This window comes from Pomacea canaliculata, linkage group LG9, assembly GCF_003073045.1.
Source record: "Pomacea canaliculata isolate SZHN2017 linkage group LG9, ASM307304v1, whole genome shotgun sequence".
NCBI classification, from domain to species: domain Eukaryota; kingdom Metazoa; phylum Mollusca; class Gastropoda; order Architaenioglossa; family Ampullariidae; genus Pomacea; species Pomacea canaliculata.
The window spans coordinates 25,788,180-25,805,298 of NC_037598.1; the positions used below are offsets into that span (position 1 = coordinate 25,788,180).

Below are 17,119 nucleotides of genomic sequence, written 5' to 3' on the forward strand. Positions count from 1 at the left end.
ACGAGGTAGGCGATGATTTACGACAGTTTGAGTCGTTAGAGGGAGGAGATCATGATGTTTCCTCCTATGATGGAGGAGATGATAGCGATGGTAGTCCACAGCCAGTAGATGTCGCCGTGCTGTCAAAGCCTCAAAGCTGATCGCAGCTGTTTACCGTTAATAAATGATGGCAAAATCCGCCACAAGCTTCTCTAGGGTCAGATGTTTGTCATCATCTTTCTGCACCGCGGGAATGTGATAATGTCATCAGTGTAGTCGTCTAGCAGCTTTGAGGATAGTTTGTACTGCAGTCTTGATGATAATACATAGCTGTCGCCGTCTAATGTAGACTAGAATATAGTGTACAGCTGTCTGATATAGACTAGAATATAGTGTACAGCTGTCTGATATACACTTCAATATAAGGTACAGCTGTCTGATATAGACTGGAATATAGTTACAGTGTACAGCTGTCGGACATAGACTTGATTATAATGTACAGCTGTGTAATATAGAGGAATATAAAGCTGTCTAACATACACGAGGATTATATATAACTGTCTAACGGGTGTTCATTCTTCATTTTCTGTCTCGTGTTCCTTGCTGGTTACTGAGGACAACAATGATAATGTCGATAATGTTTCCTCTTCTCTCTCTCAAACACACGCGTGTGGTACACGTAGTAGTAATGGTAGCGGCATAAGTAGTAGTAGTAATGGTAGCGGCACACGTAGTAGAACTGGTAGCTCTGCAAGCAGTAGTCCCCCACTATTGTGTTCATGCTGTACAGTGTACATCCACCTGCTACTTTACTCCATGTTTACTGTGCTGTAGGTAAAATCCCCTTTCACCTTTCCTACCGGCTGTTTACCTGCACACCGCACTCTACAGGTGACACGATGTCCTCACACAAACTATTTTAGGAAAGAGTCGGTCAGAAGTTTCACAAAGCGTCTGTTGGGCAGCAGCCGCTGTAGTCTGGCACCATGGGAAATGGCAAAGTCAAGCGGCAGGTCAGAGGTCACGGCATCTGTCCCCTGCCCTTTGTCTGACGGTGGTAAGCTGCGAGAGGCTGTAGGGGTGGGGGAGGCCTGTACACCCACTACCCACGCACCCCCTTCTCCCCACGTGGTAGGAATGGTAAGGCGCTGCTGCACGTGAAAGCTTCTAAAAATAGACGTGAATGGCCAGGAATTCCACAGCAAGGAAACCTACCCGGAGAGGGCAGAGAGGCTGGGGTGTGATGTAACGGGTGCAGGGCCGGTGGGGTAGGTTACATCACTCACTGTCACGTGACATGACGTCAATGACGAGCAATTGATGCCACGTGGCTTTTAATGGTGAGTGTGTCGTGTGTAGCATGTAGCATGTAACATGTAGCATGTAGCATGTAACGTGTAACGTGTAGTGTGTAGTGTGCTGCAGCACGATCTATCTGAAGCATCCGCACACACACTAACACACATGCGCATGCGCACTAACACAGTAGCTAACGCACCACTACTCTCACGGATTCCCGAAGGAGGAATAAGGATGAAGAAAGACTAGCGATGAAGTGCTCTCTACATTTAACCGCCTGTAATCGTCTGAGGGTGGTTTTAATTAGTCGAAAGCTTTGCAGCAGGAACTTTCTTTGGGGAACACGGCACAGATGAGTTCATGCACGCACGTGGGCTCTTTCTCTCTCTCTTTCTCTCTCTCTTTCTCTCTCTCTTTCTCTCCCCAAACACACACAAGGGCCACAAAGAGATCGAGACACAACGCGCAAACCTTTAAGAACTAGTACTCCCCACCAGCAACCCTCTGTCGCCTGCCCACAGCCCCAAGTCCCCATCTTTATACATCCACCTTCCCGATGAAGGAGAACGCGGTGGACGAGGCCTGGAGACGGCACCGAGTCTTTTGGCTGCAGAATATTGCACGACAGCGAGATGGCAGGAACAATTATGACCTTGTAATTACGAATGAAAGACAAATCGGGGATTGCAATAAAGGATAGTTCCTCCCGTCTCGCATTACAATGGGAATCAAGACCGGAAGCAGGTGGATGCCCACCTGCTGATTAACGACACACGTAGGAGTGACTGAGGGATGGATGTCCACAGAGCAGTTCGTTCCCAGTCTCCCTCGCTACATCAACATTCTCCACTTGTGGGTTAATGGTATTTTTTCTTATCAAAACTTACATTATAGACTTTTAAAATGTTTAATTGCCGTCAAAATATGAAGTGGAGGCCACGAGAGGTCGCTGCACGAGCTGTACTCATCCACGACATCCAGGTGAGAAGCCAGCACCGCCGCCATTAACATTCCCCGCGATGCCGACGATGGAACTGCTTTCTGCTGTATCTCTTCGCCATCGTAAGGCCCGGATGTTGTCGACAGAACGTGTGTACACAAATATATCCGATAAAAGTCGCCGACGGTAATCTTTCCAGTTTCAGTTTTTTAATCTCGCGCGTGACGTCAGCAGCACGTACCTTTTTAACGTCTTTTAACGTCGACTCTAAACTCAGCGACACAACAAAATGCAGCTCAAACCAGTCTGGGCGGGAAGTTGGGGAGAAATAAAGCCAGCCGTGTCAAAAATTCGATGCAGGTATTAGCTGGGGAAAGGAGAAGTTCCGTCGACATTTTTACCTGCAGCACCTGGCAGCGACTGCCGCCTCCACTTCACAGACACACACACCTTCATTCGCCGGCAGGTGGGGAGAAGAGCAGAGCTCTGATGGAGGCGGCAGGGGAGCTACAAAGGAGCACTTGGCAAGAAGTCAACGACAGCGCACGTTATTTAACAAAATTCCTTTCGCTACGTTGTTGTCACGTTGCTGTCACGTTGTTGTCACGTTGCTGTTACGTTGCTGTTACGTGGCTGTTACGTTGTTGTTACGTGGCTGTTACGTTGCTGTTACGTGGCTGTTACGTGGCTGTTACGTTGTTGTTACGTTGTTGCGCCTGATGTCGTTACGTCCAGACTGGGACGTGCAACAGACGCGGTTTGATTGGCTGCACAATTTATTTCATTCCAGCAGATAATATTCCACTCAAGATATGAGCTAAGGTGTTAGGAAGGAGAAGGTTTTGTAATACAAGATGGAGGATTGTGTATCATCAGGTGATTGTTGCCATACAACATAGAGATGTCCTGTCAGATTGGCATAGAATGATGTGATAGTGGATTGTTTACTACCACACAGTTCAGTTTGCAATGCAATGAACGAGATTTTGCTGTTCTCGAGATGTGACTGTTCAGTCCTGGACGTTTTCTGTTGTAATACCATTGCCATCAGGCCAGTTCTTAGCCCCCGCGGGGCCCGAGGCAAAGGGCATGTGCGGAGCCCTCACGCCACGATCACACGGTTTTAGTTGGGATCTAAAGTCACTTCTTTCCTCAGGGATATCTCGTCTTTTATCATTGACAGCACGCTGCATACACATTACAACATAAGCCTACGATTAATTTATTTGTAACGTTCGTCAATAGGTTACAATCAAAAGCGCGGGGCCCCTTGAAGCGCAGGGCCCTAGGCAGATGCCTCGTCCGCCTGCCCCTAAGCACGGCCCTGATTGCCATTATTTGTGTTTAGCTTTTTTATTTTTATTTATTAATGATGAATGAATGCATTCTATCAGGAAGTAATCTGTTGCTAGGCAACACTTTGTGTGATCAGTGTTTTCTGCACCATTATATCGACAGTAGGACCTGTCGCCAACGTTTAACAACTTTAGTGTCAGGTGTGTGTACTCTTCGCTGTACGAGGAGAAGAAGGTGTTACGATCTTACAGCGACTCTGAGGTGTATGTGTGTATGTGTGTATGTGTGTGTGTGCACGCACGCACATTTATTTATCTGTGGAGCAGGAATGAGAAATCCTGCATTTTGACTACATTTCACTCGTCCTGCCCTCCGCCACTCGCAGCGCACACTACTCACTACTCAGTGTCTACATCGTGTCCGAGCCCGTGCTCATAGTCCGAGGGTTAGTTAAGTCCCGGGTTAGTCCACAGCAAGCGTTTTACCTCCGTAGTTATGCTTCGGTTGCCCGTAGAACCCCGGCTGTAAAGTAGGGGCAAAGATTCCCTAGGGGTAAAGTAGTAAACAACAATATCCGTGGAAGCTAGACAGTCCCATGTAACTATGGAGACGAGAAGCTGTTCCTTCGTGTCTACAGTTTCCACAGGGTGACGACCGACCTTCACTTGGTGAATACAGTCCCTCGCCTCCATCCGCTGGGCAGTAGTTTATCCACTCCACTCCGTCTGATGCAGCCATCGGACTCCCTGTGGAAGATGTCGTCTGCCCTACTCCAAAGCAAACCAGATAAAATCTTTTATTGAAAACTCCACTCTGGGTTCGGCGGGTCTTCTGTGGGTTTATTTATCTCTTCCCAAGTACATCAGCCATTCAGAAAGATTGCGTTTCCTTTTCATTTGCTAAACACTTGCTGAGTTGGTTTTTTTCGGGGAAGGGGTGGTCTTTGGGGGGAGGACAAATTACTGGATGAAAGCGTCAGCCTGGTTGTGCTTGACCTCCATAAAACCCTTCTTCTTCCTCTCCCATCCAGCTGTCTCCCTCCCTTCATCCTCAGTCTTCTCTCTCCGTGAGGAAGAGCAGACTACAATCGACATGCATTCTGGGCTTGGAACTTCTCTTGTTGCCAGCCGCTGTTACAGGGCTACTGGCATTTGACCTCACGACCTCCGAGTTCCGCTTTGTAAGCGAGTGCTTATTAATGATCATCAACAGCGAGGTCAGTGAGTGCTTATCGACTGTCAATGTGAGGCTTACAGGTGTTGAAGATGAGGAGAGGGGGAGAGAGAGAGAAGGAGAGAATGAAGGGAAGATAAGAGAGAAGGCTCTACAGTCACTGTAAGGATAAATCCCTCACACTGACCAGTGGGTTGATCAGTCTTTACCGGTGCCCCAGTTACCATCGAGGTGCCCCAGTTAGCCATCAAGGTGCCCTAGTTAGCCATCAAGGTGCCCCAGTTACCCATCAAGGTGCCCTAGTTAGCCATCAAGGTGCCCCAGTTAGCCACAAGATGCGAGTTGAGTGACGTCAGCAGAGTACCAGCTCCGACATGCGCACTGCTCAGCTACATTTCTAGACCTAGACACTTCCGCTTTACAAAAATCACTCCCATGATCCTCCCTTGTTGTTCAATACAGCACGTTAGCTGTGACGTGTGAGTGAGGGACAGATTTCAAGGCGAGAGACAGAGACAGGAAGTGACGGCCATTTTCCGGCTGTGAAGGAGCAGACTGATGGGAGTTGCCGGCCCTGACTGGGGGAAATGCAAGCCGGTGTCAGCAGCTCACGTTACTCCAGGCCTGAGCCGCGAGACAAACACAGTTCAAGCTGAGGACGACAGAAAATGTGTCAAGGTCTTGGAAACAAGTGCAGCAGTCTCTCTCTCGCAGACAGGAACAGAGAACACGGTGGCTTAGAGGTTATGCAAGGAATGCCAAAGGAAGTTTTCTGTTTTGTGCTTTAAGGGTAGAATGTGGCGACCTCTAACAGGAAATGGAAAATAAAAGTGTCTAGCGACCTTCCCCACCACCGCCCCACTAGAGCCTCGCACTTTTCTCTTCTGTCTTTTGTTGAATTGCGAGGCTCACTGGAGGAGGTTTGCACGTGACTCCAATCTTGTGAACGCGTGAAGCCAGTTGTTGCTTTACACACAACTGCATTAGTGCAGCCACAAACCCATCCACCCGTAAACATCCTCTAGGGTGGATTTGCGACTTTGTTATTGCCGTACTTGTTGTCATGCATCTATTCATCGCCGTCATCAGCTGAATTCACTTTCACGGCGTTGTTTACACTTGTCTGCCCTTTAGCTGCTGACAAATAATAATTATTTATTATTTATTTTAATAAATAATTTCCCTCATGTCCACTGTTTGTGTTGCAGACCTACAAGATGGGGCTCACACGCTGCGGCAACTTCCTGAAGTACTCCATGTTCTTGTTCAACGCCGTCATACTGGTGAGTAGCGCCCCCTGTCGCCATGCTGACAGAAGTACACATTGAAGTCGTCTTGTTTACTGACACTTGTGTCTCTGTTGTATCAAACAAACATAAACAACCATCACCACTATCACAGCAGGGATGTTATTGCCCTCGTCACATCAGTGACAAGCGGAGATAATGTCGCGCACATCGTCTGTCTCCTCAGCTGATGAAACCTAAAGACAGACGCTGTAAGGCAAACAGGATAAACATCAGTCTAACAAACAAAAACAATCTGACTAAAATATAGTAAACAGTCTACCAAACAATCAGAAAGCAGTCGAACTAAAAGATGTGATCAGCAATGTAATAAACATAAAAACAATGTCACTAAAATACAATAACTAGTCTCACAAACATGGAGAGCAGTGTGAGTAAACAAGCAGCCTCACAAGCAAACACAAACATGTAAAACTCAAACAAAAATATAATCAGCTGTATCAGTGTGACTTTTCGCAGATCGCCGGCTGTGGGTTGCTGGGGTTTGGTGTCTACACCCGCACCAACGACTCCCGGGTGGCTCGCTTTTCCTCCATCGTGGGTAGCTACCTGTACTCCACCCTCTCGCTTCTCCTCATCATTCGGCGGCGGGGTGGTCATCCTCTTGTCCTTCCTCGGCTGCTGCGGGGCCATCAAAGAAGTCCGGTGCATGCTGGGATCGGTAAGAAATGTTTTATTTGTTACCTGTGACGTATACACGCAGGTGGTAAACAATGTTCTCCTCAGGGATGGTTGACAGACAATCACTGTTGTTGCCGTGTGGCTGACAGACAATCAATATTCTTTAAATGTTATTTTAATTCTGGGACTGACAGACGTGGCATTGAGTGTGATTTTTTCAATCTTCGTCTTTTTTGTCAACACCTCATTGAGTTACAATTGTCTCCCTTGTTCACGTGACTTGGTTGCCACGTGTTACAGTTCTTCTTCTTGCTGCTGCTCATGCTGATTGGCTTCTTGGTAGGCGGGATCCTCATCTATGCTTACCGGAATCAGGTGAGTGTGTCCTTCTCTACATTAGTCAGCAAATTCTGGCTCACTCCTGAGTTACCTGCCCCTCGCTGGTGAGGACGCCGTGAGTCACGTGTACACGCACACGGCAAGGTGAAGGTCGAAGGAGAACGAGGCTTTATTAAGCTTTCTACTTGACATTAGACAAAACGTTTGTTGTATTTAGACATAAGATGTGGACTGTGTGTACATTAAATACACGATTTTATTTTGATGTGTTCGTCGTGGATACAAATATTTGTCTGTGCCGCCATAACACACTTGAAGTATCAAACTGTATTTTCGTCTTCACTGTTCATGGATTGGTTGACTGAGACGAGAGTGGCTCTCTGTATGGTAGATGTGTGATTGTGATTGAATGGGAATTACATAGGCGAGTACAGAGTGTTGTTTGTAACAAGTGACGTGCTGCGTGTTTGGCAGACGTGTGACGTGCTGCTTGTTTGGCAGACATGTGACGTGTTGTTTGTTTGACAGACACGTGAGGTGTTGTTTGTTTGACAGACATGTGACGTGCTGCTTGTTTGCCAGACATGTGACGTGTTGTTTGTTTGACAGACATGTGACGTGCTCCTTGTTTGGCAGACATGTGACGTGTTGTTTGTTTGACAGACACGGTACGTGCTGTTTCCTATTGTTTGTTAGATAGGTGATTATGTCATGAAAGAGCTGTACACGTCTCTCAACTCTTCGTACGGACGGGCGGACAGGAAGGAAGTGACGGAAACCTGGGACTTCATGCAGAAAGTTGTGAGCATCAAACTTTGGTTTCCACAGAACTCTGGCACTGAAGCCTTTCACTGTACATGTGTCAGTCGTGTCAGCTCTGTTAGTATTGTAGACAATGTAATATACAATGTACAGTGGTATCGGCGTTACATGTACACTTGCTGGATGTACAGCCTGACCTGACACAATAGACTAACTACTCTATTGACTGTACACGTGACATGCTGACTAACCACTCTATCGACTGTACACGTGACATGATGACTAACCACTCTATTGACTGTACACGTGACATGCTGACTAACCACTCTATCGACTGTACACGTGACATGATGACTAACCACTCTATTGACTGTACAGTTTAGCTGTTGCGGCGTGTACGGGGATGTCAACTCCTCCACATCCTGGGCTTTCTACAGAACAACCTTGTGGTTCCTCAACCAGACAGGTGACTAGCGCCGGCTGAGTGCACTCTTCTTTTTGAGTTTAAAACAATCGAAAATTATTTTAATCGTCGTCAGTATTTCGAGCAAACCTCTTGTAGTAACCTGAGTTTAGCTTTGGTCCTGTGTGGGCCGTTGCTGTGTGTGTGTGTTGTCAATGAGAGAGAGAGAGTTGTATTATTTGACACCTTTCTCTATCAATGGCATTCTGTATGTGCGGCCTGGTAATGTGAAGAGCCTAGCCACATGCTAAGACACCGCGCTATAAATCATTTTCATCGTAATCGTCGTCGTCGTCATTAACACCTCTCTCTTTGTCTTCAGAAACGTCTATGAAGAAGTATGTGCCCGACAGCTGCTGTTTGAGCATGATGGGAGATAACCTGACCCGGTGTGTGGGGGGCATGGGCTACGAACACATTGCACCCGCTCGTGGGCCACCCGTGTACCCGGCCATAGAAAACGGCATCATGTTTACCGAGGTAGGCAGCACAAGCAGCATCACCACACTGCAGACAGTGAAATGCTTGTGCCCTGTGCCCCTGTCAGCCCATGTAGTAGACTCGAACATACGCAACATACAACAAAGAAAGCAAGATTTTCAGGAGTGAAGAATATTGAGTTGTGCTCTCGCAATTATCAGAACAAAATCTTCCATCGTAGTTACTTCTATGTCACCTGCAAAAAACACTGTCCATGAAGCAATTTTATTGACTGTAATTGTCACGTGGTGTCGAAGGGATGGATGGTCTGACAATGACAGGAGTGTTTTCTCTCTGTACCAGGGCTGCTACTCGGCGTTCATCGCCTTCCTGTCGGACAACATCAAAGTGGTTGGAGGCGTGTGTGTCGGGGTGGCGGTGTTGATGGTAAGCTCCATGGTATCGCCCCATCACCCATGCCTAGCATCGCAGCTTTAAAGCACGTTGTTCAGTTATCGTCGCGATCCCCAAAGTTCGAATCCGCATCCACACCTTCGTACATCCATCGCCGCCAAACCAATTCTCTGCTTGTCACTAAATCATTTCTGTAATCTTGTAGTGGTATCTGTTCCATTCCATCCCCCTCCCTAGAATAAAATATGAAAATGACAAATGTGTCATGAGCACAAAGCAGAATCAACACCATTTCCACAGCTTCAAAAATAAAAGGCAGGAAAGATAACTCTGACGTTCTCTGTGTTCTCCACTACCTGGCTTTGCTCCCTTGAGTACTCTGACCGCATTCATATACTTTTTTGTATCGATCATTTCTTTATTTCGTGTCGTCTCCTCTTCATCGCTTTCATTCTTTTTCTTTCTCTTTTCCTTCTCCATCAATATTTTACAAGGTTTACTGCCAAACCGTGATAATTGCTGATAATAGGGTAATTCCCCCTTTCTCAACCTCTCCACCCCTCCTTTCTTATTTCCCTTTCCTTTGACCTGAGGTATATGTGAAGTGTTTTGACTTTTTTCTGAAAACACCTTTCATGATCGTGTTTCAGGTTCTAGCTATGACCTTTGCCCTCTGCCTGTGTCGACGAATTAAAGATGACTATCTCTTCGACTGAACTTGAGGAGATCATCATCACACCTGAACACGCCAAGTGCTAAGGACTCCGCTGTCCTGTGATGTTTCTTTGAAGAATTCTGTTGACAAGATTATGTAAACTGAACTAAGAGGGAATTCGTGAATGTTTCATCCTGTGAACTGTACATACATGTACATATGTGTACATCGATAGCCGCGCACCTTGTTGCTTTGTCATTTGTTCTCCCGTCCACTGTCCACCCCTCTACGTGTTCACTTGTGGTTAGCGACAGTGAACTGGGCCGGCCAGGTAAATGTACAGGTATGTCATCGTCAAGAATGAAGTGGATACCTGTAGGAAGTTCACCTTTTCTAAGTGTTTGAACCTTCAGTAGTGTAGGTGACGTGGCTCATGTGTCTTAACCATCAGCATTCGGCGGACTTGGAGTCTGTTTGAATAATTATAGTTAATTAATGTTAACATATCTGTCTGTGTGCGCGCTCACGTGTGTGTGTGAGGGGAAGGGTGCGTGAACTTGTAATATAAGAAATTAGTATTGTGTGTGTGAAGACGATTGTGTATCCTTGTGTTGATGTATGTAGAGGAGAACACGAGGGAGAGAGAGAGAAGTGAAGTAACGAAGTAAGAAGTGATGTTAGTCATCGATCATTGCCAGACTTGTATTGAAATGTTTGCTGACAACTTGACGAAGCACGTAGCTGTGCTGTCTGCCTTTATCAACTGTTCTTCCCATCATTTCCCTGAAAAGCCGAGCCTGCCTCCATGGGTGTGACATCATCTTGTGAGTGTGTGAGTCTCGTGTCTGTCTGTCTGTCTGTCTGTCTGCCTGCCTGCCTGCCTGCCTGTCTGCCTGCCTGCCTGTCTGTCTGTCTGTCTGTCTGTCTGTCTGTCTGTCTGTCTGCCTGTCTTGTTAAATGGTTGGAGGTTTGGTGTGTGCATGTGTCTGTATGATGTCCAGCAGTCTTCCTCGTCGTGGCCATTCTGCTGGGTTGTAGACTGCTTCAACAAGTAAACTACACTTGTGTACTTATTAACCCCGCCTCTAAAACAAAACTCAGAAGCAAATGAGGTTTTTGTGGAGTTTATTTCCACACCATCAGTTCTCCTTGATGGATGCCACCATCCTTACAGTAATAGTATCTTCCCGACTTGTATTTCATTTTAAACACAGATTTTACACAAGTTAAAATTCAGATGTAAACGTTTTTCAGTTGCTGTGGCGGGTTTAGAGACAAGACAGGTGGTGTAGTGTCGGGTGTAACAATTGTGTAACGAGAGGCAGTTGTGATCCTCATGAAAGATTCACAGATGTCACGTGCATTGTCATATTCACTCAAATTGCACAATCATGTTTAAATTGAATTAAGTGAGCTTATTTTCCACATGAAATGCAGACAAGTATTATTTTTGTTTTGAAAGGATTTCTGTGTAAAACTGTGGTTGTAACTGCCGTCATAGTAACAGCCACAACTGACTGACAGCAGCGACATGAGATGTTGTGTTCACCTTCACACAAACATTACACAACCAACATTTTGTACAGAATAAAGATTGTTGTGTACAGAGTCAAGATTGTTGTCTTGTTGTTGTTTACTGTGCTCATGTTCAGCGTGAGTGTGGGCGGGACCGTGTATTAGCAGTGAGAATGTTTCACACGTGTGTGTTTTTGTGTGAAATCCCGGGAGGACATGCCTGTGAAGAAATCACAAAAAAAGGAAAAAAGGTTCTGATGAAATCATTTCCCTGACATACAGCTGAACGACTCTCAATCGTTGTCATAGCGACGGCATGCATCACAGCTTCTGGAGGACTGCAGCCTCGGTCATTGCATGTGTGTGAGAATGTTTACAACTAAGACAGGGTTGTATTGACTCTTACAGGGTGTATCGAATGTCAGTGGTGACTGATATACAAGCTGTGTCTGTGTGTGTGTGTGTGTGTCTGTGTGTGTCTGTGTCTGTATGTGTGTGTCTGTGTGTGTGTGTGTGAAAGTGAGGCGCCTACCTCACTGGTGCCAGTTGCGTTCATGTCCTACAAAGCATTTCTCTAAAAGCACGTCGGAAGTCCGAGCTTGAGAAGTTGTAGAGAATTGGGTTGATTGCCGAGTTCACGTAGGTCAGCCAAAAGGTCACCGAGTACACCACATCCGGCACCAGCTCCGGACGAACGGCGGTGAGATCAAAGACCAGGTGAAAAGGCAGCCAGCAGACCACGAAGCCGGCCACAATGTGGGTGAGGATTATGAACGCTCGTGTCTCTCTCCCCCTGGAACCTTTCTGGGGTCCGCTGGAGGGCGCTGTGACAGGAGAGCAGGCACGTGTCATGGGAAACAACTCTGTGGCAAAGTACGAGAGCTTATCCTCAGATAAAAGTAAAGACAAAAGACGAAGCGTAAAAAATTGTAACACAAACTACACTTAAATATAAACACAAATTACATTAAATATAAACACAAACAAAATTTAAATATAAACACAAATTCATTCAAATATTATAATTTGTAATGAACTGTCTACTCAAACCCTTCATTAAGTGTATCAGAACAGTCTTTTCAAATGAGTGAAATGTTAATGAAACTTGAGAAGTGAAGTACATGAAGCCTGACACACAAAACACAGACTAAGCAGATTGAAACCCTGAGTTTAATGTATAAATCTGCCAGCTAATATGCAAATTATTCAAAACCTACAATTAACAGTCTTCAAAATTGCAGGGAGGCTCCAAGCGACGAAACAGCCCGGTAACAAACGATAGATTAAGACACCATGAAGACAGATGAAAAAGTAGAGAATAGATAATAGATGTCCTCTGGTACCTGAGGTCTCATTTGCTGAAAGATCTTGATGGTCGGGTGGGATGTTTGTAGAATCATCGCAAAGTCTGTTTCCAACCGTTGCTGTTGGTGGCTGTGATGACGTGGCCGTAAAATGGCGGCTGTGAAGAGTTACCTCCCTGCGACCAAGCAAACCAAAGGCGGAGAAAGGGAGAGAATTAGGTGCGAGTTGTTCCCCATCTCTGGTTCCAGGGTGGCCCACTCCAGCTTCTCTCTGTCTGGGTGGCAGGTCGCTACCCCGCGACTGCAAGTGGTCATCGCTCGGGAGGTCGTCTGCAGGTAATTCTGCGGTCATTGACCCAGACTCGGTGACCTGCTCAGAAAGCCTTGACCTTTCTACGTCGCCAACCCTTGTGTCACAGACGTTGATGGAGACGGATCTGACCCCGGGTGGACAGGCAGACTGACGTGGAGCGAACTGTGAAGTGTCGGCCGACACTCTGTCTTGGGATGTCTCCGCTCTTCTCGGTAACTTGTTCTACACTTGAACAAAATTGTACTTGTATACCTCGTCGGACATGACAAACAAGACAGAAAACAATAAACAACTTTTAAAATATCAATTTGTCTGCAATGTGATGATGTGCACATCAAACCTTTGTGAGAGAGAGAAGGAGTAGGGGGAGATAAAGAGAGGAAACAGATGGTAAACATGGAAGAAGTGACAAGTCTTCGACTTTCATTAAATTTTGTCTGGTGTCTGATGTCATGTCTGATCCGCTCATCTGAAAGATTGTTATCTGTGAGTCAGAGACCATTCTGGCACCTGGCTGCCAGTCTCCGTGCCTCTCTGCATGATTGTTATCAGTATCTTTCATCACTCTCACAACATCTTACGACCCGATGGTTGGCCTTGAAGGCTTCACTCTGACCTGAGATGTTGTCACGTGACTAGGCCTGGGGGCGTGTCTGGATGGCAGGATGGAGCGAGTCCGTGCCCTCAGCACCAGGAAGACAGCGAAGTAGCAGGTGAGGATGACGACGCACGACCCGTGGTGACCCACCACAGCGATGACCACCACGAACTCCCTGTTGTCCGCGGGGACCACATGCACTCCCCCGGGCGGCTGTGCCTCACACGATCCACGATGCAGGGCGGTAACCATAGGAACAGGACCACCAGCCTGCACACACAAGAGTTCACTCAGTGACCTGTGATGGAAGGTAGAAGGTGGAAGGGGAGAGAGCTAACGCCAGAAGATCGCTTGGCCACCCACTGACCTACTGACCATGGTCGTACTGACGGACACTATGGGAGTACTCACTGACCATGGCCACACTGATGCACTCACCAGATGCCAGCGATGGTGATGGCGGTTGTTTTCTTGGTCCTGTGCACGTGGTAGTGCACGCTCCACATCACTGACCACAGTCTGTCCACGGAGATGACGAGGAGGTTGAAGACGGAGGCGAAGGTCATGCCGTAGTCGAAGAAGATCCAGACGCCGCACATGAACTCGCCGAAGGGCCAGTAACCCAGGGTAGTCTCTGTGCTGTAAAAGGTCATTGCGGTCAAGGCCACCATGATGTCGGTCAAGGCCAGGTTGACGATGTACATGTTGAAGATCGTCTGGAGGCGCTTGGTGCGAGCCACCGCTATCAGAACCTACAGGAAGATAGAATAACCACGTACAGGAACAGAAGGACAAAAAAAAAAAAAAAACAAATTACAAACACAGAAAGAACTGGGAGATGATTTCCAAAAGAAAAAAAGAAAGAAATAAATCAAAAAAAATCGGAAACAGATATAAACAAGAAACGGGAGAAAGGGATGCGGCTAGAAATTATACAGAGGAGGACATGAACCTGCTTCTGAGACTTGCAGGAGAACCAAACCATCTCTTACCAGCATGTTGCCAGTGACTGTCAGGATGACAACCATGAACTGGATGACACCAAGTGTGACAGTGCGCCACAGTGGTTGCGACATCATGTCTCCTGGCTCCTCTGCCTCCATCAAGCCCCATGAGTCATTCTTCACGGGTGGGATACCCGGCTCCACCGTTGAAGTCTGCTGGTCCATCCTTCTGTGTCAACCTCTACGTCAGCAGCAGCACGGAGGAAGCAAAGGCCCTCTCGCGCCAGACCTTATAAAAGCTGTCGGGGTCACGTGATATCAAGAGTCTGACGCTGATTGGATGGACGTGACGTGTCCTCGTGCCGCGCGTCCCGCCTGCTCCTCACAGACTGCAGCTCCTCCTCCCCCGCCAACCTCAGGCGGTTGTCAAGGTTTAGGATGTTAAACAAAATCTTCTCAAATATAGTCGTTAACAATTAAAGACCGTCACACTTCCCATAATATCCGCGACATTCCTGAAGCACAGTGGTCTCAAAGCAAATTCTACAAGTTGAAGAAATGAACTTTACTCTCAGCTACTCAACCGTGAAATGAATGTTTACCATCGCGTGTTCAATGTAATAGTTTGGTCGTGCGATGTATGTATGTTGTATGTAGTCCGGACTTGTCAGTCCACTAAAGTATGTTGTAGACACTTGTTGTCAAGCCACTGGTGTCTGTAGTACACACTTGTCATGGCGCTGAGACAGAGGAGTGAGCGAGTGGAGTAGAAGGGTGGAGAGACAGAGGTGTGGTCAGCACAGCTGTTGGTGTTCGTCAATAAGTCCAAACTATCTTTGATTCAATTGTTTACATTTTTCAGTAGATTTTTTTTCTAAGATAATAGAAAAGCTTCATATTAAGATATTGCTTAATTAGGTTTAATGAGGGGACCAGCAGAGGGCGCATTCGGCCCACACGGGGTTAACGGCATCAATGCCATGACGTTAGCATTACGAAAGTCACGTGATGTTTCCATCCAATAGTGTAGAGGAGGGGGGACATGTACTACAAAGTCGTCTGCTAATTCGGAACAAGACCAACGCAGACGATCGACAGTTGTTCCCTGGAAGGCGAATCCGTCATCCATGTCAGTCCGTGCTTGAACAGCGATATCGGGTTCGATCCCATTGAGCAGAGGGGTGTGGTGGAGCTGAACAGACTGAACAGAGTGGAGTCGGGTGTGGAGTTCTGTCTTTTAATGAACCGGAGGATAGGAATGTTTTTTCAGGGTTAAAATGAGCCCCGGGGCTTGCAGTCACGTTCACACGGAGTTCAATGGAGTGTCGACCGCTGCCCCGGATACCAGGTGTGTACTAATTACTTGTTACCTTGTTGTGCAGGTACAAATGTAGGTAGAAACAAGGTCCAGACAAAGGTCACAATGTACATCAGACAGCATCAGACCAGACAAGGGGAGACCACCCGAGATGTCTTCCTCGGAGGACGTCAGCGGAGGAACGTCAGCCCCGTAAAACTACGTCCGCTTGTTATGTGAGGTCAGAGGTCGATTCCTTGGTGACAACAGCAGGACTTGCTGACTTACAGGTCGGCCATCAGGGATCTCAGTTTGCTCCCCTTGAGTTACTTCCCTTGTGTGCGTGCTGAGGGACGTAGTCACGGAGAATATTTCACAGCACGAGCCACTGTGGCTTCAAGACAAAGGAGATTCATTCGAAGTTGACAGACTTGTTGCAATGTATTGCACTGCAGTGTATGTCGAGTACAGTTTTATTTATGACAGCTGGACTCTACTCAAGATGACTGCCAGCACCTGTCATCGCGAGTCGGAGGTCGTCAGGCAATGTCGCAGTCAGTCCTTCACTCCACTGTAGAAATCTGTCTCCTCACTGCTTCAATCTTTCTGAATTAAAATAAATAACTACAGGCCAGAGAGTTGAGTCACAGCAGCAAAGAAGGACAGTTTAGTTGGTTTATTAAACATTCATGTTGCTCGATTATTAGTAGACCCCGACTTCATATCTTAAAAGAAATATAATCAGAAATAGGATTTTGATTCTGCTTCGAGGACAACACTGTTCTGTCAGACTTTCCTGCCATTAGCCAGTCAGGAGATTATCTCTCTTTTGAACGTGGGCTTTACAAATGTTCAGACCTTCATTCATTCCATTTCCAGACGACGATGCTCGGCAAACCTCCAAAGAATTTTGCAGAGGATTTGATGTACCTGATGGTCTTTGAAGCGAAGAAAAGAATATTGCTTTCCACGATGCTGGTGGACTTGCTCGTGGACATCTCCTGGTCCATCTCCTGGTCCATCTCCATTCACTTCTGCAGACAACAAACATGGAGCAAGAGCCTTGCGGTTAATTTTGGTTTTAATGGATTATTTTGTTAGAGACTTCAACTTGTTCCGTGCGTGTTTCATACTTGCACAACGCAAGCTCCAACAGTCCAGAAATGTTTTCTGTAAACAAGTATTGAGCTAGGGGAAGATGTAATTAAATTGTTTTCAACACGAAAGTTTCGCAAGTTCGCAGTGCAAAGACAGGAAGGGTGAGTGGGTGGCTGTCCTCCAGCCTGGTGGAACGTGTTTGTCCTTTCTTCTTCCTTTTTAATCAGTAATTTTTTTTTTTTCTCTTTTTTTTTTTTTTTTTTTTTTGCTTGACGGTTGTTTTTTAGGGGTTGATGCGAAGGTGTTGTTTTTGACAGGATAAACAGAAGAAATGTATTACAATCACGAAAGGATTTCATGTATCATTTGAAAATAAAAGAGT

The 17,119-nt window shown here is 46.5% G+C and overlaps 2 protein-coding genes across 4 annotated transcripts in view; one reads left to right on the forward strand and one right to left on the reverse strand.

Annotated features, from left to right (window-relative positions):
• LOC112572547 (tetraspanin-11-like) overlaps positions 1-11,281 on the forward strand; it is a 36,487-nt gene extending 25,206 nt beyond the window's left edge. For all 3 annotated transcript variants that reach the window (XM_025252277.1, XM_025252276.1, XM_025252279.1), the window contains 8 exons: positions 5,896-5,970; positions 6,454-6,655; positions 6,916-6,990; positions 7,651-7,755; positions 8,095-8,182; positions 8,502-8,659; positions 8,963-9,046; positions 9,664-11,281. In XM_025252277.1, coding sequence (XP_025108062.1) covers positions 6,644-6,655; positions 6,916-6,990; positions 7,651-7,755; positions 8,095-8,182; positions 8,502-8,659; positions 8,963-9,046; positions 9,664-9,729 — 588 coding nt within the window. In that variant the 5' untranslated portion in view covers positions 5,896-5,970; positions 6,454-6,643 and the 3' untranslated portion in view covers positions 9,730-11,281. The remainder of the gene's footprint in view (positions 1-5,895; positions 5,971-6,453; positions 6,656-6,915; positions 6,991-7,650; positions 7,756-8,094; positions 8,183-8,501; positions 8,660-8,962; positions 9,047-9,663) is intronic.
• A 378-nt stretch (positions 11,282-11,659) lies between these two features.
• LOC112572997 (alpha-2A adrenergic receptor-like) lies at positions 11,660-14,835 on the reverse strand. The gene is given in 6 exon segments (XM_025253029.1): positions 11,660-12,046; positions 12,527-13,022; positions 13,417-13,580; positions 13,583-13,668; positions 13,837-14,150; positions 14,391-14,835. Coding segments are annotated over 6 exon segments (1,548 nt in total). The 5' UTR covers positions 14,568-14,835; the 3' UTR covers positions 11,660-11,735.
• Positions 14,836-17,119: the final 2,284 nt, after the last annotated feature.